Source organism: Mus musculus, chromosome 5 (genome assembly GCF_000001635.26).
Source record: "Mus musculus strain C57BL/6J chromosome 5, GRCm38.p6 C57BL/6J".
Classification (NCBI taxonomy): Eukaryota; Metazoa; Chordata; class Mammalia; order Rodentia; family Muridae; genus Mus; species Mus musculus.
In genome coordinates this window covers 24822768-24848244 of record NC_000071.6, presented here as the reverse complement: position 1 = coordinate 24848244, position 25477 = coordinate 24822768, and the positions used below count along the sequence as shown (strand labels likewise).

The window sequence follows — 25477 nt, the reverse complement described above, 5'->3', positions numbered from 1 at the left end:
GAGCAAGGAGGCTACTCATGATTTCTGGGAGTGCTATTCACCATAGAAACAGCTCTCCAGCCTTGAGGAGACCTTCTGAGGAAGAAACAAAAGGCTAGGACAAGGGACGGTTTTCTGGTGACATAACTCTCTATATTTGAACTGTGGGTGCAGTTCTATGGATCTACACCTATAGTAAGACTGAAAGAAGTGTAAACACAGATACACACACACACACACACACACACACACCAGAATGCAAAGCTGGTGAGTTCTAAATATGACATAAGGAACTCAATCTTGATATTACCTATACTTATGCAATATGTTACATAATGGCACATAAGGCCTTCCTGTGCTATTTCTTAGATTATATGTAAATCTATAACTTTCTAAATGAAAGTCAAAGAAATTAAATAAAGATATTTTTCTGATAGAGAGTATGTATCTAGGAGACTAAAGAAACTCTAAAGGACATTCTCAGGCAGAAGGAAAACGACATAAGAGGTTACTTCCCACCCCTTAAGAGGAATTGGGCACAAAGGCTCCTTCCTAAATAGTACAGAGTGAGGAAAAGAGAAACAGGCCCTGTAAACCATGAACAGCTGGCATGCCTAGCCTGGTGGCCAAGGTTAGTCTCCATTGTGTTGACGGTTAAGAAAAAGCCAGGCAGAGGTGGCGCACACCTTTAGTCCCAGTACTTGGGAGGCAAACACAAGCAGATCTCTGTGAGTTTAAGGCCAGCCTGGTCTACAGAGTGAGTTCCAGGACAGACAGACAAACCATGTCTTGAAAAATAGCCACAAGAAGGAGAGAGAGAGAGAGAGAGAGAGAGAGAGAGAGAACCATGAGATAGGCAATACCCAACATTCTGAGCACTTAACAGTGAAGAAACTACCATGACATCCCTTATGTGGCACTTTAGGACCTGTCACAACATGCCACATGTCAAATGATGGAACCATGACCAATCTGCACGTTATATATCAACAAATGTCAATTATTTTATGTTGAAATGAAAATATTTAGAAAAAAAATTGTCCCATTTTTCCCTCTTGCATCCTCAGAGGTTCCCTGCAGCCTTATGGCTTAGATAAAATTCAATTCCGTGCCAGCCCTTCATATGATCGGAGCCAGCAGTGACTGTGCACCGCAAGGGTTAATTATATTTTTCAATGGCTTATGAATAACCGTGACTAAATTCTACATCTAAGCACATTCGAGAGATCTGGATCATAAGCCATAACCTGATTTACTGCAAGAAATCACCTCCTGCCTTTTCCTGAACATTCCTAGTTTCTTAGGAATGAGCTGTGCCTTCTGCTCCAGTCATCTTAACCATCCACTGAGCCAACAACTTCCATAGCCTGGCTCTGTGTGGGTCAGCCGCCTTTTGTTGGTGAAAGCTAGAAGCTTTAGGCCTAGGGGTTGTGCAAAGACAATTTTTACCTACAGCCCCTGAAAATCACATTCAAACTTAGATTGCTGGCAATCTGAGGAAAGTTGATGTAGTTCCCTGTAACTGCACTGATAAAATATTGCCAACTAGGTTGCTTAAAACAGTGGAAATTTATTCTCAGGATTCTAGAGGATCAAAGTGTGAAATACAGGGGTTGGCAGAACCACACTCTCTCTGAAGGGTCTCGGGAAGTATGTCTCCTCACCTCTTCCAGCTTCACACAATCCCAGGAGCACTTTAGTCTCTGTCACGCTGGCCATCCTCCCTCATGCCCATGTCTCCTCCCTTCTTAGGTCACTCCTCATACTGGCTTGGGAGTCACTATAGTATAACTTCATCTTAACAAATTCTGTTTGCAGTAGCCCTGTTTCCTACTAAGAGTGTTCTGGTAGGGACTGAAATTTTACAGGCCCTTTTTTGGGGGACACAGGTCAAACCATGATGAAACGAGAATAGTTAACCCTGACTGCACAGCCTACACCTGCCCTTGTGGTTCCTTGGTCAGGCAGTATTCTCTGGCACATGTGCCTTCCTCTGAGGATTTGGAACTGGCCCCCTTCACTTTCCCTTCTTTAGGAGCATCCCATAACTTCCATGTTTCAAGGTTGAGCCATTGGTAAAAGAGGGCTAGATTTTCTTCCCAATGAAAGTTTTCCCCAAGATGACACTCATCCTGAAATGCTAAAGACAGGACCATTTTTCTGTTGAGGAGACCCCTCTCTGTCCTCTGATTTCAACATTTTGTCCACACAATAGACTGGAGTGGAATGCTTTCCCAGATCTGCACTGTTTGATTTTGGACACTGTGGTGATTTGAATATGCTTGGCCCATGGGAAATGGCACTATTAGGAAGTGTGGCCTTATTGGAGGGGGTGTAGCCCTGTTAGAGACAGTGTGTCACTGTAGGGCTGGGCTTTGATGTCTCATGTGTATGCTCAAGCTAGGCTAGTATGATCCAGAGCTTCCTCCTGGCTGTCTGAAGATTGGATCAAGATGTAGAACTCCCAGCTTCTTTTCCAGCATCATGTATGCCTGCATGCTGCCATGCTTCCCACCACAATGATAATGGACTGAACCTCTGAAATTCTAAGCCAGCCTCAATTAAATGTTGTCCTTTATGACAGTTACCTTGGTCATGCTGCTCCTTCACAGCAATGAAACCCTAAGACAGACACCTCGGAGACATAACAAGATAGTCAGATTTGACTTTTGCAAAATTAAGATGAATCTAGTTAACCTTTTCTCATCAAATATTTAAAAGAAAACAATAAAACTCTTAGACACAATAAAACTCAACTAAGGCCAAGATTTCCCATGAGAAATAATTTCACAATATTTTTTTTTTTAGTAAACAAAGAGTTTTGTCTTCCCCTGATCCAGTAATGTGGGGTGGGGAGGTGTCTCAAGAAGTCAAAAAACTACATTGTAGGCTGGTGAGTTGGCTCAAGGGAGTAGCAGAATTTGTGCTAAGCCTGTTAACTTGAGTTTGATTCTCAGGACCCAGATGGTGGAAGGAAAAAAAAAAAGAGACTCCCAAAAGTTGTCCTCTAGCTTCTAAATATACCATGTTATGTACACACACAAATACAACACACATAAACAAACAAACAAACAAAACTGTGTCACAACTATAAGTCTTGTACTTTGCAAATGTTCACAAAAAGCCAATAAAAATATTACAGTATAAGGCTGGTTGTTTTAAATAATAGCCACAAACCCCAGAAATGGATGCCAGCAAAGACCTATCTGCTTGAGTCACATGTTTAGCATAAGCTCCTCAAGGGACAATGGTCATTAACTGAACTAATTATGTTCTCTATCTAGAGATTTAAATGGAAGACTTCAGAGTTTTAGGGCACATAGAAAAGGAACAATGTAAAAGAACATGGAGAAAAAAGGCAGCATACTGAGATTGTGCTAGCAGAACATTGGGATGCTCATTGGAGAGAGCCACTCTTCCAGCTGCTTTAAAAGGTTAAAGAGCTTTCTCAGCTGGTTGTACCACTTTGGAGTAGACAGAAAGAGCATTTCTTCTGATGCTCCTGTCTGGTTATATTTAGGTATTTCTATGGGTGCATACTTTTGATATCTATTCTTCTATATAATCTGAGCCATCTATCTTCCCTGCATGCATGTGTCTGTGTACCATGTGCCATGTAGTACCCACAGAGGCCGGAAGTGGGTTCATATCCCCTGGAACGGGAGGTATAGCTGGTTATCAGCCATTATGTGGGTGCTGGAAACCAAAGTCTGTCCTCTGCAAGAGCAGTATGTGCTCTTAACCACTGCGACATCTCTCCAGGCCCCTGAACCATCGTTGAAAGTGAATTCAATCCACACTGGAATAATAGAATCTTCTAAATTCTCCAATCTGACATCTAAGAACTTTAAGTCAGCAACTAGAACATTTTTGAACTTTATAACTACTTCTCTGATTACTAATATTCCTAGCCTAAAGCAATATTGTTAAACTTTTTGAAAGAACTCAAAGAGGGATATTTTTGAGTAGATATCAGAACACGATACAAAGACACCCAACAGGAATATAGATTTCAATTATGCATAGCATGTTGTTTGTATCCTGTTCTATTTAGTAGTAGTAGTAGTAATAGTAGTAGTAGTAGCAGCAGCAGCAGCAGCAGCAGCAGTAATAGTGTGCAGATGTGTTCATAAACTAGAACGGATATAGAGGCCAAAGAACAACCACGAGTCAGTTCTTTTTCCACTTTGGTATACACTGATCAAAGTCAGGTTGTGAGGTTTGTGTAGCAAGTGGTTTTACTGGTTGATGCAACTTGCTGAACCTCCCACCCCACTGCAAGGTAACCTTATGCTAGCTACATTACCACGGACTAAAGTGCTACGAGCTCAAGAACACTGGTGGATTGGGGCATCTGCTGAATATACGTTTAACCTGAGTCTGTTTTAAAATACTTAAGATAGTTCAAAGGGGAAGGCAGTTATGGCTCAGTTCTCTGAGAACTTGAGTTCATCTTGGGTCCAATCCCAAGCACCGAATAAACATGGTTTGGAAGTCGGTAATCCTAGCATTTGGACAGAGAAAAGAGAATTGAAAGATCAAGGTAGCAGAACAGCACTTAATCCCAGCACCTCGGAGGCAGTGACAGGTGGATCTCTAAGAATTCCAGGCCAGCCTGGACTACGTGAGACCCTATAAAAATAAGTCTATTGTGAAGGGCAAAAAATTAAGGACAAGTGTGCTGTTCTCTCTTGGCACCTTTATTTCCAGGCCTAGCCTTTAGTTTGGACTTCGATGAACTAGGCCTAGGGTCTAGCTTTCCACCCTGTTCTTCAATATGAGGATATCTCAACTCCTCTAGTTCTCTGGAAACAAGAGCTTTCTGCCTGTACGACTGTTGTAGAAAATATGACAGCCTTCCCTTTTCAGGCATGGCCCGCCCACACCAGACAGCTAAGCCTCCTCCTTTTCCTCGGCGTTTTTGACAATGGCTGACTTTCACGTTTCTCCAGAAATAACCTCTCGAGTGTTCAGTATGAAAAGACGCACTGATCTGGCTGCAGGACTCCCACGCGCGCGCCTGTCTGTGCGAGGTGCGTGCCACCCGGCGTGTTGCCCGAGTCGGCACCAGGACTGGTCAGCTCGCGCTGCTTTTAATGGAATTTCTGACATTTGCGAGCTGCACAGATTTCATTCTTCCCACAGTTCCTCAGCCACGAATAAAGCTTAGTCACCACCCACGTTAAGCCCAGACTAAAGCTAACATAGCAGGACGGTAATTTGAAGTATAGACAAGTGCGAAGCGAGGTGTCAGCCAACCTACAGTCCGTCAGCTAGGGCCACGCGCCTCGCTCCTTTTAAGGGCCGGCAGGCGCAAGTCGGCCAACGGCTCAGCACTTCACCAATCACCGTGCTTCACGCCTCTGGTTCCGCCCCCGCACCCACATTAGCCAATCACTGAGGAGTTGCCTGCCCGCCCGCCCACCCGCCGGTAGGGCCACGCTTTTGGACCACGCAGGCGCCCCGCCGAGCAAAAGCAGACAGAATTTATTTTTAGCTCCCCGCTGAGCGGCACCTCTCCTTGGCTCCACCCTTCCAATCCCCAATAGAAGACGGAGTTTCCATTGCGTCATCGCGCGGCAGTCTGGGAGCCGTCCAGTCAGAGCTCGGGCAGGATTGTCGTAATTAAAAAGCGGCGGAAGTAGGTGGGAGGGTCATGACGCAGCGAGTTTCGGTCGTGACTTTTCCGGGGGCTTTGGGGCGTCTCCGCTTTTTCCCTTTAAAGTAAAACGTTTCCCCGACGCTCCCCCGCGCGTTCCGGGCTGGGAGGCGGCGGCGGGAGGCGGCGCAGACGGGGCCGCGCGCGGTCACGTGGGTGTGTTGTTGGGGGAGGGCCCGCGCGTTCGGTTCCGGGCGGTTGAGCGAGCTAGAGAAGGAGCGAGCGAGCGAGCGAGCGAGAGGCAGCCGCGCCCGCCGCCGTGCTCTGTATGCCGCGTTCTCCCGGCGCAGCCGCCGCCGATAGTCTGAGCCGGAGGAGCCGCCGCCGCCGCGGTTAATGTGGTTGGGTCGGGGCTGAGCAGGCCACCAAGATGCCTCAGTCCAAGTCCCGGAAGATCGCCATCCTGGGCTACCGGTCTGTGGGTGAGTGGCGGCCCGGGCGATGTCGGGGCTGAGCCCCAGGACGCGGACGCGCCTGCGAAGTTTGTGGCGGCGCGGCCATGTGGCGGGCGGGCGGGCGGCGCGCGTTTCATAACCTCCATTTTGAGTGGAGGCGGCGGCGCCTTCCCCTGTCCCCAGGCGCGGCGGACAGGTGGCGGGGCGGCAGGCCGAGGCGGCCGCGTCCTTCCCTCGGCGTAGGAGCCGCGGGCCACTGCCCGGGAGTCTTGCGGCCCGGAGCAGCCTAGTCGGATCCCCGCATCTGTCCCGCCTTCTCTAAGCACGGTCTGTCCCCACCCGTTTCCCCAATCCCACAAGCCCCGGGCATTTCAACAAAGGAAACCTCTCCTTGTGACCTTTCCATCTGCAAAGAAGTTAAGCCTTTTAAAGAAAACAGGGAAACTTCAAGACGTTTGGCTACCAAGTTTTCCGCCTCCAAGAAACCTAGACTGGACCCCTCACAGGCCAGCTAGGTAGCATCTGGCAGCCAGCACAGGGAAGAGGAGAAAGACGTCTCTAATGTGTCCTATTTTTCTTTTCCCCTTTGAGGAGAAACAAGGCCAGGCACTTGGAACCAGGCTGTTAAAGTAATTCAAAAGCCCGTTTGTTTTCCTAACACCACCACCAAGCGATTGACATACATTTAAAGTTGTTCCTAGTAATCACCTTTTTGCCGAATAGAGGTGGTCCTGGGTGGGGTGGGGAGGGAACGCGGTGTCCAGACAGTAGTATTCAGTCCATCGTGTGATACAGGACATTTGAACTTAACCACGCTGCAGGGTGAGGCTTTATTGTTTTTGACCGACCGGAACAGGGGACTGTCACGTTCATCTTTAGTGCTGTTTGAAAGATGTAACTGTCTCCAGAAAATGTGCGTTTGACAGGGACCACTGAGGAGTGGAGAGTCTGGCAGTAGAACACCTTCCCCACTGGATGGGCTCCTGCTAGGCGGTTCATTCTGCGTTCTCACCCTGCTTTCCACTGCTGGTGCCCGGCTCTGTGCTCTTTGACCAAGATCAGTCAGGGCCTGCTTACTTTTCACCTTCTCTCCTCAAGAACTGGAGAAACTCCTTAGGAAGGGAATGGAAGATCGGAGACAGTGTGACAGATGGGAGTGCCTAGAGTGGAAAGGTGACACGTGCATAGTGCAGTGCTGAGGTGTTCATAGTAGGAAAGAGTAGGTGACTGCTTTAACAATTGCAACCCTAGAGTTAACAGGCACAAAATTACGGTGAATCCATTCACACCAAGATAGAACTCCTGATGTAACCAGTGTTGGTTGTCTGAGTCACCATACTGTTTTCTGAATTCCCTCCAAATTTGGAGAATGAGACCATGATGTAACTTGGCTGTTGATTGAGTACCCTCTAATCAGATAACTAATTGAAGATAGTAATCTTGAATGCAAGGCATAAATAAGTCACAAGTATCAGGGTTACCTGTTTTCAATGCAAGAGAATATTCTACCAGTCTGGATTTTATTGTAATTTTTGAAATGGCAATGGGTTTAAATAAGTGTAGTGTTATGTCTCCTTTGCTAAGAACTTCTGTCAATAGAAAACCATCCTGATTTTTTTAGGCAAGGTCTTATGTAACCCGGGTAGTCCTCGACTCACTGTATAGCCTAGACTGGTTTTCCTGGGAAAGCCCCACTAGAGCCAGGATAGATGTGTCTGGCTACTCCTATCCTTCTCACAAACATTCACTCTGGGCTGCTGGTTGTAAGTGTAGTGCTAGCCCGGGGAGGAACACAGGATTGTAGACCTGTATGCAATGCCCTTGGTGTGTTGCAGCCTGTATTCTCTATACTTGTTTTCAAGTGTAATGCCTAAAGTAAGATACTACATTATTGCTAATGTTGCATTTAACTTTAGTTTGCTTTCATATGAAGGACATATTTTCTAGTTTCTGGATTCTTTGTAGAGGAGTAGTTGGTCTTTTCAGCATGTACTAGCCACTCTTCTGGGAATTGACCACTTATTAGAACTTAGAGATGTGTGTGGTGGCAGACTATAGAAATTTCACTGTTTCTAGATGTGGTGTGGTGGGGATTGGCAGCCATGTCCTTTTTTACTGTTTTCTTGCGTAAATGCTGTTTTCTGTTCTGACTAGACTGCTGGGCATTGTTACTTGATGATGCCACAGACTTTTAAGTTTGCCTTCAGCAAAAACTGAAATGTAATTTTTTTTTTCATTATTAGGCTTTCAAGTCAGTAAAATTTCCTTCTGCAGTATTTTCCTGATACTTGCAGTAGGGAAGTTTTATGGACATGTCACCTGTAATTCAGTCTGGCTTTTATGGAGGTCCTTTTTGTTAATTTTGGTGGTGGCCATATGTAGCAGTTTCCTCATGGTGCGTTGTTGTTACTACAGCTGAGTCCTTAGTGAGGACTCCTCCAGTCAAAACTGTCAAAAAAGTAAACTGTCTTGCGTCTGGTAGTCTCTCTGGAATATCTTCCAGAGTGTTGGTAATCTAGTTTGTCATTAGATCATCTTTCCAAAAGCTTATTTGTTGTGTGTATTCCTTGTATTGCTAAGAGGGACGAGATCACAGGGATGTGGAAGTTTATAAAATGAAATGGTTGTGGTTTGGTGAGTGGCAGTTCAGCAAGAGTAGATGAGTCAGCCGGGCATGGTGGTGCACACCTTTAATCCCAGCACTTGGGAGGCAGAGGCAAGTGGATTTCTGAGTTCGAGGACAGCCAGGGCTACACAGAGAAACCCTGTCTCGAAAAAGAGTAGATGAGTTAGACCTTGTCAGAACACAGCTGATGCTGTTGGATTCTTCCTAGGGAAAGGTTGGTACCTGACGTGATTGACTGTTCCCCGTAGAATATAATCACAATGGATTCTGACCCATTCAATTATCTGTCCCCGTAGAACATAATCACATTGGATTCTGAACCAATCAATTATCTGTCCTTTTCTAACATAATTTGTTTGAGAAATGTGGTGAGGGATAGGATGATAGCTTAGTGAGTAGGGTACTTTCTGTTTAACTGTGAGGACCTGAGTTCCAGTCCCCAGAACCCATGTGAAGTTGTACAAGACAGTGTGGTGGTGGGGACAGACTGGAGAACTGGGGCTTACTAGCCACCTGCCTGTCTAGAAAATGGAGATCTTGCCTTTCAGGTTGAGAGACCCTGTCTCAAGGGAATCAAGTGGAGAGTGACAGAAAATCTGACATCTCTTTCTGACCGCTCTGCTCACACACACCTGTACACATGTGGTTATACCACACTCCAAAGAAGTTTAGTGTGTGTGTGTGTGTGTGTGTGTGTGTGTGTGTGTGTTTTTAAGAAATTGTGGTTTAGCCGGGCAGTGGTGGTGCATGCTTTTAATCCCAGCTCTTGCAAGGCAGAGGCAGGCAGATTTCTGAGTTCGAGGCCAAGCCTGGTCTACAAAGTGATTTCCAGGACAGCCAGGACTACATAGAGAAACCCTGTCTCCAAAAACCAAAAAAGAAAAGAAAGAAAAATCGTGGTGTAAACATGTACTTCTTTACTAGTGTATGAGATTAATGTATGCTTAGTAGTGTGTGCTATGTATGTACATCCGCAGAGTGGTTCAGTGGTGGCTAATTTTGTGAAGCCTTATCAGTCCTGTTCATTCTCCTGTATAAGAGAATAAGCAGAGCTTACTGTGACTTTAAAATATGGAATGCGTCTCTCTATGGTTACAATCTTAGTACAAGTGCTGCTGAAGTGAACATTCATTATTTTATGGATTTGCTAGAGAAGATCATATACATCAGGCATGTGGAGGTCAGAGGACAGCTTTTGGAAATGGATTCTTTCCTTCCACCACATGGGTTCTAGGGACCCAATTTTGATGTCATGTGTACCGAAAAGAAAACCTGTGCTCATAGCAGTTAGTTGTCACCACTTAGACCCTGGCAACCATTATTTGCCTTCTGTTTTTATTGATTTACTTACTCTGAACATTTCATGTAAAGGCATCATACCTTGTTCCTGTTTGTGGCTGAATTAATGTTTCATTAATGTGAGTTTATACTACATTTTCCTCATAGATAAATGAGTTGTTTCTACTTGTCTATTAAAAAAAATGGTGTTATAAACATTCCTGTACAAACATTCCTTTGTTTTCATTTCTCTTGGTTGTTCCCTAGAAATGGAATTGCTGGGACATGGGGTATTTCTGGTTTTGAAATTCTACATCATTTCCCTTTACATTCCTAATAACAATGTATTAGGATTGGAATTGTCTCCATCTTTACCAACTCTGTCTGCTTGGCTTTACAAACAATTTCTTCCATCTATGGTGGTGAGGTTTGCTTCCATTTTTCTTAGCTTGGTGCTCAGGATTCAGGTTAGGGCCTTGCTGGAGGTCTAGTTCAATTGCTTCCCTTTTGTTCTTTTTGCTTTTGGTGTCACATCCAGGGACATTGAGACGTCTAATGAGAAGCAGTGTAGCTGCTGCTGCTGAATGTTTTATATTCAGCTCCTCCTCTTAGGTTTATGACTTGCTTGAGGTCGGTATGTGTGTTGTCAGAGAAGGGTACAGCTTGTCTCAGCCTGTTAGAAAACTTTCCTCATTGAATTCCTTAGAGCAAAATGAGATGTGCATAGATTTCCCCTCCACTGATCTTTACTGATCTTTTTGTCTTCACACCAGTCCACAGTCCCTCTGACATCACTGTGGTGTCATCAGTAGGGACATAGGAGTCTTCTAACTTTAGGGTTTTGGGTTGGTTTTTTGTTTTTTGTTTTTTGTTTTGTTTTTTGTTTTTTTCAAGATTAATGTGCCTATTTTTAGTCCCTTGTATGTAGGACTAATTTGCCGGTTTCTGCCCTTAAGCAACCTAGATTTTGATAGTATGCTTTTCAGATCTGAAAGAATCTTTATTATTTAGATTGGTTTACTTTGTGTATGAGTGTTTTGCATGTGTACATTCAAGTCTTTAAGACAAAAAGAGGCCATTCCTCTAGAAGTGTATGTAGTTACAGGTGATTAAGAACTACTGTGTGAGTGCTTGGAAATGAACCTGGGTCCTCTGCAAGAGCAGCAAATGTTCTCAACCACTGAGCCATTTCTTTAGCCCCTCCCCCAGGAAAGAATCTTTTAATAATTAATTTTTTTAAAGCAATGAATTTTCATCTGTTCCTAATTTCATTCCAGTATGAGGCAAAAAAAAAAAGTTCAAAATGGGTGATTGGGGGTGGGTGTCGGTTTGTTTATGGTTTTTCAAGACAGGATTTGTCTTTGTAGCTCTGGCAGAGATCCACCTAAGTGTTGGGATTAAAGATGCGTACCATCACAACCTAGCTGAAAACAGGTGAATTTTTAATAGCTTTTTTTTTAGGTGGTGGCGTATTTTTGGTGTGCACTGAACCTCTCTAAGTAGCAATCACCTGTATCTTTTATTAGTAATTTATTTGAAACAAGCAGGTATATATATGTGGGTTAGAGGACAGCTTCTGGAAGTTGGTTCTCTTGTGTGCATTTTGCAGTCTTGTTATCTGTTCCCTTTGAATTCAACCCCATTGTTCTGCTTTATACTCTGAATAGCTCTATACCTGACTGATTCTGTCCTGTGGAACTTAGATCATTGGTCCCCTGTTACACAGATCATCCATATGTTGGTATATTTAATATGCAGATACCTTAAAATTTCATTTGCTGCTGGGTGTGGTAGTACGAGCCTTTAATCAAAGCTCTCAGGAGGCAGAGGCAGGCAGAACTCACAACCAGGGCTGTTACACAGAGAAACCTATCTCAGAAAAGAAAAAAGATTAGATTTACCAATGCCATCACCAACCTCAGAAAAATCTTAGGTATTGATATGTTTTTAAAAGCTTTTCTGGGAAGCCAGGCGTGGTGGCACACACCTTTGATCCCGCACTCGGGAGGCAGAGGCAGGTGGATTTCTGAGTTCGAGGCCAGTCTGCTCTACAAAGTGAGTTCCAGGACAGCCAGGGCTACACAGAGAAACCCTGTGTCGAAGAACAAAAACAAAAAAAAAACAAAAAACAAAGAAACAAAACCTTTTCCGGGGGTTAGAAAGATGGCTCAGTGCTTAAGATCACTGACCTTGGCCTTGGGTCCGAGCATCTACATGCAAGCTCACGACAGGCTGTAACTCCAGTTCCAAGGGAGTTTAATGCCCTCTTAGTACACACCTATAATACACAAAAATTCATGCAGGCAAAACACTCATATACATTAAAAACACTTTTAATCTAAAACTTAAACTTGTTAACTTGTTAACACTTTTCCAGGCTGGGTCTGACATGCAGGCCCACAATCCTAACTACTTGTGAGTCTAAGGGAGGAAGATCACAAGTTCAAGGCTGGCCCCAGTAACTCCAGAATAAAAACAGAGGCCAGCAACATAGCTTATTGGTATTACATCTGCCTCACAAGTTCTAGGCCCTGTTTTAATTCCCAGTAGCACTAGAGGGGGATGGGAGGGGCTTCCTTGATAGATGTAGTTTTGACCTTGTACTACGGGTTTTTACCTGACTGGTGACCTCCTTTGTCCACTCAAGAGGGTGGGAGAACAGTAAGGGAAATAGGGTCTTAGCTCAGGCTAGCCTAAAACTTTCAGTAAACTTCCCTGCCTCTGCCTCCAAATGTTGAAATTACATGAACAAGGTTGTGCCCAGATGAGATCTATTTCTTTAATGTCTTTTTAAAAAAGTCAGCTTTAAACTAATGATTGTCTGTCTTCTACATAAAAGCTGTGATGAAGTGGCTGGTGCAGAGGTCTCAGTTACTCTGTGCTTGTCTTGGAGACAGCCATATTTCTGTGTGTACAGCAGTGCTTATTCTGACATCCCATCGCATCATGCAAAATGGTTTCTTGTTTTTCTTTTTCCCCCCAGTTTGTTTTGGTTTGTTTACTGTGTGTGGTGGCACTCCTGCCATGGTGCCTATGTCAGGGTCAATGAACAACTTTTAGGAATCTCTTATTTCTTTCAACTTTTTCCAGACTTGCTCAGCAAGCACCTTTAGCTGTTGAGCCGCCTTGTTGGTCCCCTTGGAGAATACTAAAAGATGTGCAAGGGTCAAGACCCAGTAAACGTAATCACTCTTACTGTGTTCTTAAGGCTGTTGAACGTGGCTTTTCCCTCTGAGAGTGTGGTGATAGAATACAATGATTCACTGCTTGGTTTGTGCCCGCTGTCTTGCTTCTTGCTGAGGGATGCCCACACAGGCATTAACATTGCATTTACGTCTTTTGTACAATGTAAGCATAATGCAGTGGCTGTCTTGGTGTTGTTTCCTTCTTATGCATCCTGAGAAGGTCCAGAAGTCCAAAGACCAGCCAAAGATCTTGCTACTCACTGTTGTATAAAGTTGAATCAAAAGTGGGTGCATTGTAGGTACATTTAGCAAGGATATGTGTAAGACCTGCCCTAGGCGAGATTCCCTAGTGTTCTAAGAGGCAAGGAGGGTTTAGTGAGGCAAGAAAGATCTTGGCATGATTGAGAATGAAAGGAAACTGGGGGTGGTAAAGCATAATGAGGTGAGAGTAAGAAATGAAGTTGGGAAGGCGGGTACAAGCTGCAGGGCCTCAAAGGAACTTTGGAAAGTCGTTCATGCTGTGTAGGAAGCAGTGAGTTGCAAAAGAAACTCTGTGCAGCTCCTGCGGCCTCGCTGATGCTTGCTGGATATGTTGTCTTTGTACTTGATAATGCTGAGGTTTCCAGAGATTCAATAAAATTGCCGGCGGTAGCAGGCTAACAGTGTACTGAAACGTGGTGTATATAAATACCAGCATCACTGAAAGCTGGGGGAATTAATTATATTAAAATAGCAGCTGGATCACAAAATGAGAACCAGCTGCCTCTACCTGTTGTAACATTCGACGGCATTATTGTGCAGTGTTTTTCTTAATTGAAATAATGAGCTGTTAATAACATCTAGTACTGTCCATAAGTGGACTGTTACCTAGTTCACTAAATGGAAAATGAATTTGGTCATCGTTGTGAGGGTGGGAAGCAGTGTGAATGAAACAGGGTTTCTCTGTGTAGCCCTGGCTGTCCTGGAACTCACTCTGTAGACCAGGCTGGCCTCGAACTCAGAAATCCACCTGCCTCTGCCTCCCGAGTGCTGGGATTAAAGGCGTGCGCCACCACTGCCCAGCCACATTAACTTTTTTTTTTTAAGATTTATTTATTTATTATATGTAAGTACACTGTAGCTGTCTTCAGACACTCCAGAAGAGGGTGCCAGATCTTGTTACGGATGGTTGTGAGCCACCATGTGGTTGCTGGGATTTGAACTCAGGACCTCTGGAAGAGCAGTCAGTGCTCTTAACCGTTGAGCCATCTCTCCAGCCCTGCCACATTAACTCTTAATACTTGATAAACTGCTCTCAGGATTCTTAAACTTATTGAAGCAAACTGCTTAGTATTTTTATGTAATATGAATTGCTTCATTGATAGCGCAAAATGCAAAGAGCTTTGAATATCGTTATTACATTTCATAATTGCTAAATTTTCTCGGGCTTCTGAAGTTCCCTATAGAGTATGGGGGCTTTCTTTTTTTTTTAATATAACCATGGTTGTCCTGGAACTCACTACATAGACCAGTCTGTCTTCCAGCTGACAGAGATCTGCCTACCTTTGCCTTCTGAGCGCTGGGATCAAAGGTGTGTGCCACCCTACCCGGCTGGGAATTTTAATCTAAATTGATATTAGTTCAGATCAGGAAGCTTCTAGTCTTTGTATTTTCCTGTGGATAGTTAGAGAAGAATGATGGGCTCTTGATGAAATCAACTCCAAGGTTCCTGATGGCTTTGTTTCTTAACTGTAATATCACCCTGTAATGAGTCCAACTTACCATTTCTCTTTGTGCTTGTTTGCAGAAAGACTTGTGATGGATTTTTAAAACATACATTTTTTAAAAACAGTTTTGTTAAATTTGGTTTTTCTTTCAAAGTTAAATATTAACGACATCATTTGTAAGCAATATGAAAATGCCAGCTTTTACCATTAACTTTTCTAAGTATGTCTAAATAAATGTGCTCAGCTGATACTTTAGCAGGATTTTTATAAGTGTGTGTGTGTGAGTGTGTGTGTACACATGTACATATATGTACCTGCAGTCACCATAGGATGTTGTCAGAGGACAACCTAAGGTAATCAGGTTTCTTTTCCTTCCATCATGTGGGTTCCAGTGGTGGAACTTGGGTAAACTGGGTTGGCGCAGGCACTCTTATCTGCCAAGCCCTGTCTTGCTATCCCCTATTTGGCTGGTTTTAAAATCTAAGTCACATGTGAAACCTACTGTAAATATATTAAACTATGGTTTCTCTGTTTGGCTACAGTTTTTATAAGTGACTGAATTAAAATATACAGTGTAGGCATGATGGTGCACTCCTTGAATCCTGCACTCTGGAGACAAGAGGCAGATGAACCTTGTGAGTTGGAGGCCAGCCTGGTCTATAGAATGACTTCCAAGCCTGTCAGAAACATCCCCCTTCCCTCCCCCCCTCGCTCGCTTGCTCCCTCCCTTGCCAAAAGTTCACCTGTAGTAACTAATCTCCATGGCATGAATGGCAGTGGGAGATAAATATCCTGCATTTTCCAATCACTCTGTTGAGAAACTCCTTTTGTGTTAATTAGGGAACTGCTCTGGTCCTTATAGTCTAGGATAGGGATAAGAATGTCCGGTACTCATAGTACTTAACTACCTGAGGGCCCAGCAGTACCACTCCTGGACATATGTATGCCCAGAACATTTCTTGAGGGGTGGGGGTGGGGGGGAACCAAACAAACAAACTCTTAAGTGTATAGGTTAAGAAGCAGACTTTTTGGGGAATCTTGACAGAGTGTCAAACTGACCCACGGATAGGACTTTCCCCTCAGCTCTGAGTGTCAGTTGAATGTTGCCAGCCCTACAAGTAGAGCCTTTTCCCTGGAGCTTCCCTGACATGGTGGGCATGCTTCTGGTGGAAGAGTCCAGGGTTTATCAACCATCCATCAGGATTTCAATTCTCTGCACAGCTTGACACACTGCACTGTTGGTTGAATGGGTTTAAAGTGCTATCTATGTGTTACTTACTCAAATAGGCGTTGGCTAAATTCTTGAGGGCATTCTCTATGCATGTGGCAAGCATAGAGCTGGTGTGTGATCACTAGGCTAGGGAAATCCTTGAGAGAAACAGTCAGAGGGAGAGCTTAGATAGCTACGGGTTGGAGGAGTGTCTCTCAAGAAAGGACATAGGGGAGCAAAATGTTGAGTGGGGGAGGAAGGTGGGACTGACTGAGCTTTGCGCTGAGTGAAGAACAGCTTTGTAGACCCTATTAAGTTGTAGACTTTCCGTAAAGGATTTTGATCAACAAATATAGTTATCATTTATACTAGGGATTTGGCAAGCCAAATAATAATCTCAAGCTTTGCGGGCTAGATGCTTCTTGTTGGAATTACACTCCTCTGCCCTTATAGGGTAAAAGCTTAGGAAGGCAATACATCAACAAATGTCTATAGCTGTGTCTCGTTGAAATCGTATCATGGGTTTGAAATTGGAATTTTATCTGATTTTCAGATATAAAGTACTAGCTTTTTTTTCTTGGGGCCATTGAGAGAAAAACATGCACACCTGCTTTTAACTAATAGACTGTACAAAAAAATAAAACAGATTCTGTGCCAAATTTGGACCCCAGATCATAATTTGTTTTACATCTCCAGAAAAATTATGTGGAGAAGGTGGGGCAGTCAGAACGAGTGAGTTGTTGTGGGCCAATGCAGCATGTCCCTCTGGTAGGGACTGTGCTAGCTAGTGTGAGCCGGCAGTTTTGCCTTTGGTTAAAAGAAGAAAACCTAGCAATAGGACCAAGGGCTAGAGGGATAAGATTCATTTTTGCACCTACCACATTTCACATCTGCCTGGCTTCTGGCTATAGAGATCCTAGCAATGACCCCACAGTTGTGGGACAGGTTGGCTGTGTTGGGAACTAATGTTTTCTGCTCCTGATAGCTAAATGTCAACCAAGGGTTGATCCAGCATCCCTTCTCATTTTAGAGTTGGTTGTTTTATTGTCACACCAGGGACAAGTGAAGTTTCAGAGCCCAGTGGACTGAGTCAGCCAAGCAGGGGTGCGGAGCAACAGTCAGCCTTCTTAATGCTGTGACCCTTGAATACAGTCCCTCATGTTATGATGACTCCCCACCATAAAATTATTTTTGTTTCTACTTTATTTGTAATTTTGCTAGTTATAGATTGTAATGTAAATATCTGGTTTCCGATGGTCTTAGGGAACCCTGTGAAAGGGTTGTTTGACACCCCCATCCCCAAAGGGTTGAGATCCGCAGGGTGTTTTTCTCGTCACTGTTGGGGATAAGTTTCATTTCTAGACAATTTCTTTCTTGGTCTCTACTGCATAGATATGTGAATGACTGAATAGAAATTTTAGTTTTAAGATAGTTACATTATACCTTTCTAAAGGTATTCTGGGCTTAATTTATATAAATTTAGTTTATACAAATAGGATACTTTTAGCCCAGTATATCCAAAGTACTTTCATTTCAACATATAATTTAAAAATATTTTTCATGCAGCCAGGCAGTGGTGGCGCATGCCTTTAATCCCAGCTCTTGGGAGGCAGAGGCAGGCGGATTTCTGAATTCAAGGCCAGCCTGGTCTACAGAGTGAGTTCGGGACAGCCAGTGCTATACAGAGAAACTCTATCTCGAAAAACCAAAAAAATAAAAAATAAAAATAGTTTTCAACTAAATCTCCAAACTCTTAACGTACGCATGTCAGAGCTACCTACTGTGTTCCATAACCATTATCACGTGTGACTCCAGGACAATACTGGGTAGCAAAGGTGTATTGAGAACTGCATTAATGTGGGAGTAAACTTGGTACATCTTTAACAACTTTTGAAGAAATTTTCTTATAAATATGATTGTTTAGCTGACATGGGTATTTTAAGCAATCTTAAATTTTATGCTCTTTAATCAAAATTGGTATTTTATTTTTTGTCTTTTTTTTTTAAACCTGCACATGTTTGATACAGCACACATGTTGAGATCAGAGGACAATTTGGAAGTTATTTCTTTCTAACATGTGGGTCAGACTTGGTTGTAAGCACTCTTGGATACTGAGTTACCTTTCCAACCTCCTTTTTTTTTTTTTTTTTTTTTGGACCCCCTGTTTTTCTAAGGAAGGGCTCTTTTTCATGCCTAGCTTGCCCACCTGTTTTGGACCAAATCTAGGAATGTTTATTCTTCCTTGACAGATATTTAATTACCTGTAGTTTATTAAAGTCTGTTCTTTACTTCCTTGGCTTATCTGTAAGTCATCCTAGAAAAATGAATATTCTATTTTGAAAATCAATTCCCAAAACTCTGACATTTAATAAATTCCTCATTTATATAATGTAGTTAGTCATTCATTCTTGTTTCCTCAGAAGCATTTTCTGGTAGCATGATGCTTGGCAGTAGTAGGTACACAGACAGTGGTATTTGAGTGAATAATTTTTTGAACCAGTTTTACTTATTTTCCTTTGTATTTATCATTTATAACAATACTTTAACCCTTCCACCGGCTTTTTACTCTCTACCAACATCTGTTTTTAAAGTTTGGGAATGGGTGTGAGAAAATGAAAATGATGTCAACCCTGCTTAACTCATAGGAACAAGCGAGACAACCCATGTGAAAGTGTTTTGCAAACTCTAATAAACGTGTCTCACGTTGAGTTTTGTTAAACAGTGTGGACTGAGGATGTAGTTGCTAGAATACTTGCCTACCAGTGTGAAACCCTGGGCTCTGACCCCTAGCATCATGCAAAATCCCATGTGCTGGTGCATGCCTGTAATCCAGGATTGGGGAGGTAGAGGCAGAAGAATCAGATGGTCAAGGTCCTCCACTAAGCAGGGGGTGAGTGGGCAGTGTTTATTCAAGCCAAGCGAGGTGGTGCACAATTGCCATCCCAGCACTTGAGGCAATATGCCCATGAATTTAAGGACAGTCAGCCATGTAGCAAAAAATAAGGAAAAAAACTTTGTATTGTTGGCGTTCATGTCCTCATCAGACCCTGTGCTGACAGCAGTGCTCATGTTAACAGTCATGGTGACCACTTTCTCACAGTATACATGAGTTCCAGTGTGGCTCCTTTGAAATGAGGATGCTGACATAGGTATGCATTTTTAAAATGCATCCTCGGTGACTTTAGCTGTGTATGAACACCTTCAGCTCAGGGTAACAAGACGACCAGCCAGATGGCTTAGCGTGTAAAGGTGCTTTCCAGAAGCCTGCTGACCTGAGTTCAAGCCCCAGAACCTACATAAAGACGGGATACACTGAGGAATTAGGCTGGGTTCTTAAGGTGGTGGTTGTAGGTTCTCCTTCAAGATTCAATGACTTAACTAGTCAGTACTAGGCATGGTTTCCTTCTTGTCAAGATGGTCTTAGGTCCAATTAGAGAGCTGTTGGTTACTGCCAAGTAATTCGTGCCTGTACTTAGTGTTATGGTGCCATGTTGGTCATTGTTGGGGTTCATAGGCATCATAGCTGAGTAGGACTGTTGGTTACTTCCCTTCTTGGAAGATTGCCCGGTGCCTGGAATCATGAAAGATTGCCCTCAGGAAGGCAGCCTTCAGGTTAGATCCTTCTGGGGCCTCTGAACTCAGTCTGAAGTACAAGGTCTCTTCAGCAATAAGGACTGACTTTCCACCTCCAGGGGGCAGCTCTAACAACTTTTTTTTTTTGGTTTTTCGGGACAGGGTTTCTCTGTGTAGCCCTGGCTGTACTGGAACTCACTCTGTAGACCAGGCTGGCCTCGAACTCAGAAATCCGCCTGCCTCTGCCTCCCGAGTGCTGGGACTAAAGGCGTGCGCCACCACCCAGCTTCTAACAACTTTTAAGAGGACTTTCAAGTGCCAGGTGTTAGGCTTTGTTCTATATTCTATGAATCTTTTGGGGCAGCATTGTTAGACCAGGTGGGGATTTTTAATTTAAATTATATATGTATATTTATACAGTAACTCATATACTATATGTATGTAGTTAATAGTATCATTCTTAATTCTTAATACCTGTGAGACTTCCCACCCCCACCCCCAGCTTCATTACATTCTTCCACCTCCCATGTCCTTCCCCTCCCCCAGTTTTGTCATTTTCCCTTCAGACCACGTGTGCCATGCTGTTCCCTCCCTTCTCTATTGCCCCTGACCCCCACCCAATAGTGGTCCCTTTTTACTTTGCTGGTTTCTGCAGGTACTCCACAATGTTTTGACCATACTTCCCTGCAGGTCCATAGCTTATATTTTCATTCACCTAGTTCATTGAGAGGGGATGACTTTAGTCGTAGAACAGTTTTTGTATCTGTATATGGGTGGTTCCGCCCAATATGCAGGTAGGGGCCAGAAGTTGAAGTTGAGACAGCTGATCACCTGATCCGTGCTTGGGAAGCAGGAAGTGGTGAGTGTTGGGATTCTGTGGGGCTTTGCCCTTTTCTCCTTTTACTCATCCAGGACCCTAGCCCATGGGATGGTGCTGCACACATGAGGGTGGGCATTCCATTCTCAGTTAACTCTCTCCAGCACCCTCATGGCCATAACCAGAGCTCTGTCTTATAGGTGACTGAAATACCATCAAATTGACCACGATGTTTGTCTAGGAATATAACTTGAGGTTCATAATGTTTAGGTTTTTCTTATTTCTTCTAGATTACTCCATCTCACTAACTTTCTCCTCAGCCTTTAATCTCTCCCTACCTTATATCCCTAGTGAGGAACTTGGTTCCTGTGGTCTGTGACTTGTTCTATTCTGTGTGTCACTTCTACCTCAAACACTCAAAGAATGTTCTCCTTTGGGTTTCTGACTGTCTTCTTCCTTATAAGAGTTGCTCAAGCCAGTTACAGGCAGGCTCTTCCAGTTCCTGTTTCTTTTACAAAGACCTTAAAGGTTTACTGAGGGATGGAATGTTCCCAAGCTTAGAACTACAGAAATATAGCTAATAGGAGAAGTGGGATGAAGATAGATGGCGTGCAAGGTAACCGTGGCTACAGAAGTACTTGTGTCTGTCTGTAACTGAGGACACTAGGAGTGCAAGCCGAAGTGGATGCATAACGGGGAAGAGCGAGCAGAACTGCAGTTTTGTAGGAATGTCAGCCCCTCAGAGACACCCAGAAGTCTCAGCTCATCGCCTGGTAGTTTTGTGGTTTGTGTTTGGTTTGGGGGTGTGGGGTGTGTGTGTTTGTGTGTTTTCCAGTAGTTTTTACTTGCATCCTTTTGATGAGCTTGTATTCTTTCAGTCTGATCTGCAGGTTTTGTCTTGCTGAAGTTTGTCTTTTTTGAAGTTAGAAAGCGAGTTCTCCTAATTGCCTCTGTAGTTTTGATCTCTGATCTTTTTCTTCAAGGCTCTTCTGAATCTGTACACTTCTTTATTTTGGTTGGTTTTCTGCAGGACACACAGATAAACATGCATCTCCATGAGTTCATTGAACTTGGGTTAGTGGAGTAGAGTTTTAAGTGGCTAAGATCTTTTTCTGTCGCCTACACTATTCTATTATTCATGGTCAAGTATGTAACACACAGCTGCTGCACTATCCTAGCAGAGTGTTTGTCTGACACCAGACAGAACCACACGCAGGTGTGCTCCTTGGGATTATGAAATATTTCAGAGGCAGATGTGGAACAAGCTTTGTGGCATAGAGTGAACCACCAGAAGGAAGTCTGTCTAGAACTGTTAGAGGCGGCTGAGTAGAACTAGTTAAGAGAACAAGGGGATAGAAAAACTTCTGGTTTTTGTGGATGATGTCAGATGGACAGGTGTGCTTTCACAGGCTGTGTGAACAGTGCTTAATGTTCACCTTGGTACCTCAAGGGTCGTAGCGCGTAATAATCATGGCTGTATCAACGGGGTTTAAATGCTTATGCTCTGAGCTGCTGGTGGGAATTAGAGCATTAGAGAACTCCTTGAATTGTAGATGGGATCATAGTTCAACTTGTTGCGCAGTGGCATGGCACACAGGGATAGACTTGCTCATGTACTCCTGTACTAGAGCTTCCTGTCAAGGAGGTTTGAGTAGGCTTGATAACAAGTACTCTGTCGTGCTAGGCTGCTGGGAGTACTTAGAACATAAAACTGCTAGTGCAGAAGAAAAGGAGCTACAGAGGTGGGACCTAGAGAATATCTGGCTTGTAAACGCTAAGCCCAAAGATACTGAACAGGCTCACAATAACAACTCATTAGATTAGGATCACAGATTTGTCAGAAGGCTCACAGAAAGGAAATTGGAGGCCCCTGACAAAGGAGTATTAGAAAATGATTTATCTTGGGAGTGAAGTGAAACCTGAGGTTAGAGATTGAGAGTCAGGGTTACAATAGTATATCTGAGTCAGAGTGCTAACCATTACAGCATGGAACATCCTTCTATAAAGTATGTTTCTACCCTTTTGAATTACAACTATAGTAATAAACTTCATTTGGCCACCCAGTTATAAATGTGTCCAAAACTGAAGTTCCCCAACACTTTTATTTGTATTCCAGGCCAGTGTTCCTATTTCTTAAAGAAACAATGTGGGCCATGTCTCAGTAAGTGAATCTCATCACCCAGTTGTTCATTGCCCCCACTTTGAAAACATTGCTTCTGAGTTGGTCTGGATGGGGTGATGATTGCTGGAAAGAATGTGTGCTGGCAGAATGCCCAAGACTGATTGGCCCTCAGCAGGTGCTGAGGCACAGGGACAGTAGTTTGGGTCACGGTGACCAGCCCTCATTTTCTGACATGTCTGGGAGACAGGTAACCAAAGTGCTGTAGAGGCGAGGTTACTGTGATAGACATACTACTGGGTTTTGCTACAGCGTTAGGTTGTACATAGGATATCAGTTTGCCTGTATGTTCAGAGTTAGGGGTAGAATGAGGTTGTCACTCAGAGTTAGGGTTTCTTCTTAGTGTGTTTAAGTCCCTGGGTTCAGTCTTCCAGCATTTCAAAGAAGAGGAGTCATTGGAATGGTTGTGCCTGCCCCAGATTTAGTACAGTAGTTGTAATGGATAACCTCTAGTGCCTGATGACTTGATCCCCTAGTTAGTAGAGCAAGACCCTGCCCTACCCATCTTAGCCTAATGAACCAGAACTGTGAACTGTTTTAATAGAGAGTGCTGGGTGGGAAGACAGAGGTATGAAAGTAGTTATATGTCTTTAGGAGAAGAAACATAAAAGCAAGTTGAGAATTAATCTGAAAACAGCTAAGTGGTTACATAAGTGATACACTTTTTTTATTTTGTAATCACAAAGCATGGGAATCAATAATAACCTTGAAAGTACAGCTTTAGAGAGAATAGAGTGGAATGTTTACCATGCTATTTTATCATGGCAAAACAAACCAACTTGATGCCCTTCTTATCTAGTGAAAGTTGAGGTTTTTTTTTTTTAATTTTTCTGTAGTTTTAAAAACAAAGTTGTTTTATTAGGAAGAGGAGTCTGTGGAAGCTAACTGTGGGACTTGAGGCTGGTTCTTTTCATAACCTTTATAATGTGTGTTGTTGATTGCTGATGGGTTTTCCTGTAACATTTCTCAGACACCTCTCCCTACTCTCCACCCCCCAAGTTTTAGTTTTAGCTTCTCTTCTGTACAAATTTAGAGCATGGCCATCTTTGCAGACTCACAAATCACTAGTGTTTTTAGAAGTTAGACTTGCTAGAGACAAAAGCCAAAGTAAATGTCAGGTATTGTGAGGGGGATTCATAAGCCTTGGCTATAATGAAGAATACAATTTGATTTTTAGTAGCTGCCAACCTAGCGCACACAGAACTTGACTTTTCCACAAGAGCTGAACTGGTGTTTCAGAGGTGTCCCTGGAAGCTACAGTACAGAAGCAGCGCTGAGCGCACTTGAACACAGGATGACTAGTCTGTGTTGGCTGGTAGATTTCATTGCAGAGCAGACTGGAACCCTCTTGTCTTGGTTTCGGTAATTAGTGATCTCCTCCTTAGGAGGAAAGTTCAACAAGGGAGGAGAGACCCAAGGGAGACCCAGCTGCTTACAGCCTCATTTCTCCTGACAACTAATACCTTTCCTCCAGGGGCCAGTCGGAAGGACATATTCAATTAGCATCCTAAAGAGTCAGGGTTTAAATTCTGTTACCCAGCTGACTTCTCAGGATGACGTTCTGACTGTTCTTTGTTGGTATTTTTGGCTAGACTGCTTCATGTGGTTTTACCAGATGACTTGTTACTACATCAGGTTAACTTTCCTTATTAGAATACAAATGGGCACTTCTGAATATGCTACAAGAAGTTTAGTTTTAAAATGCAATGTCTCTTCACAACTGGTCAAAATGCAGAAGATAAGTTTCTTTAGAGCGTTCAGCTATAAGTGGGAGATCTGTATCATACTGTGTCCCCACAAGACTCAAGGAACATCTGAAAGAGAAGACAGAAAGATTTAAAAGCCAGAGGTCGAAGAAGGCTGGTATAAAACTGTCTCTGCGTTCATGAACTCAGAGCTGCTGTGGCTGCCCCAACAAGACCTAGATCAAGCAAGTTAATCGCTCTTGACAGCTGACAGCTGCTTGGGGAGTTGGGGGCAGGAGTGGGGTTAGGTGTTTTGTTGTTTATTTGTTTGTTTGTTTGTTTTTATGAATGTGGGCCATGGTAGGTTGACCATGCTCCTGTGAATGGCCTCATACCCATGCATATATGGGCAGCACTAGTTGGACTCTGGATTTTTTTAAAAAGGACTAGGTGTCAGGAGGAAAGTGAGGGGAACCCAGGAGTTTGATGGTGAGAGGAGATGGTGTGATGAAATCTATCTACTGTATGCATATATGAAATCTCAAAGAATAAATTTAAGAGATATTTAACTTTAAATATATGTGTGCGTGCATGCATACATATATGGGGTTTTTTTCCTCTTTTCCCCTTTTCCCCCTCTTCCCTCAGCCCTTAGAATGCTGACTACAAATGTGCATAACCACAACTGGCTTTCTTTCACTATTTTAATCTAGGCCTACACTGAAAATTGCAACAAAACTTTGTAATTCTTCTTTCATTTTTAGTCTTGATCATTTAACTTTAGAGAGGAAAAAAAAATCCCCTCCCTTCTGCCCATTTGTTAGGAAGCACGTAAACTGATCCTTCCTCCATCTCCTAGGATATTTAAAATACCCTTCAAAGGCTTCGTCAGAAATATCTCGAGCAGAAGGGATGGCTCAGCAGGTAGAGGCACTTTTCCTCCAAGCCTGAGAATCAGAGTTCCTTTCCTGGGACCCATATGGTGGAAGGAGAGAACCAGCTGCCCCAGGTTGTCCTCTGACCTCCATGCAAGCACTATGGCATGTGCCTGCCTCTACTTGAATACATGTGTGTGAATAAATAAATGTAATTAAAATGTTTTTACAAAGAACTTTTTTCTCTTCATTCTTTCTTATTAAACTAACTTCTCTGACTCCAAGTAGTTGTAATATATATATACATACA

At 43.3% G+C, this 25477-nt stretch overlaps 1 protein-coding gene across 1 annotated transcript in view; it reads left to right on the top strand.

Moving 5' to 3' along the window:
- The first annotated feature begins 5883 nt into the window (after nt 1-5883).
- The window catches only part of Rheb (Ras homolog enriched in brain), a 39539-nt gene continuing 19945 nt past the window's right edge, over nt 5884-25477 (top strand). The window contains exon 1 of the mRNA NM_053075.3: nt 5884-6060. Within this exon, the coding sequence (NP_444305.2) occupies nt 6009-6060 (52 nt within the window). The 5' untranslated portion in view covers nt 5884-6008. The remainder of the gene's footprint in view (nt 6061-25477) is intronic.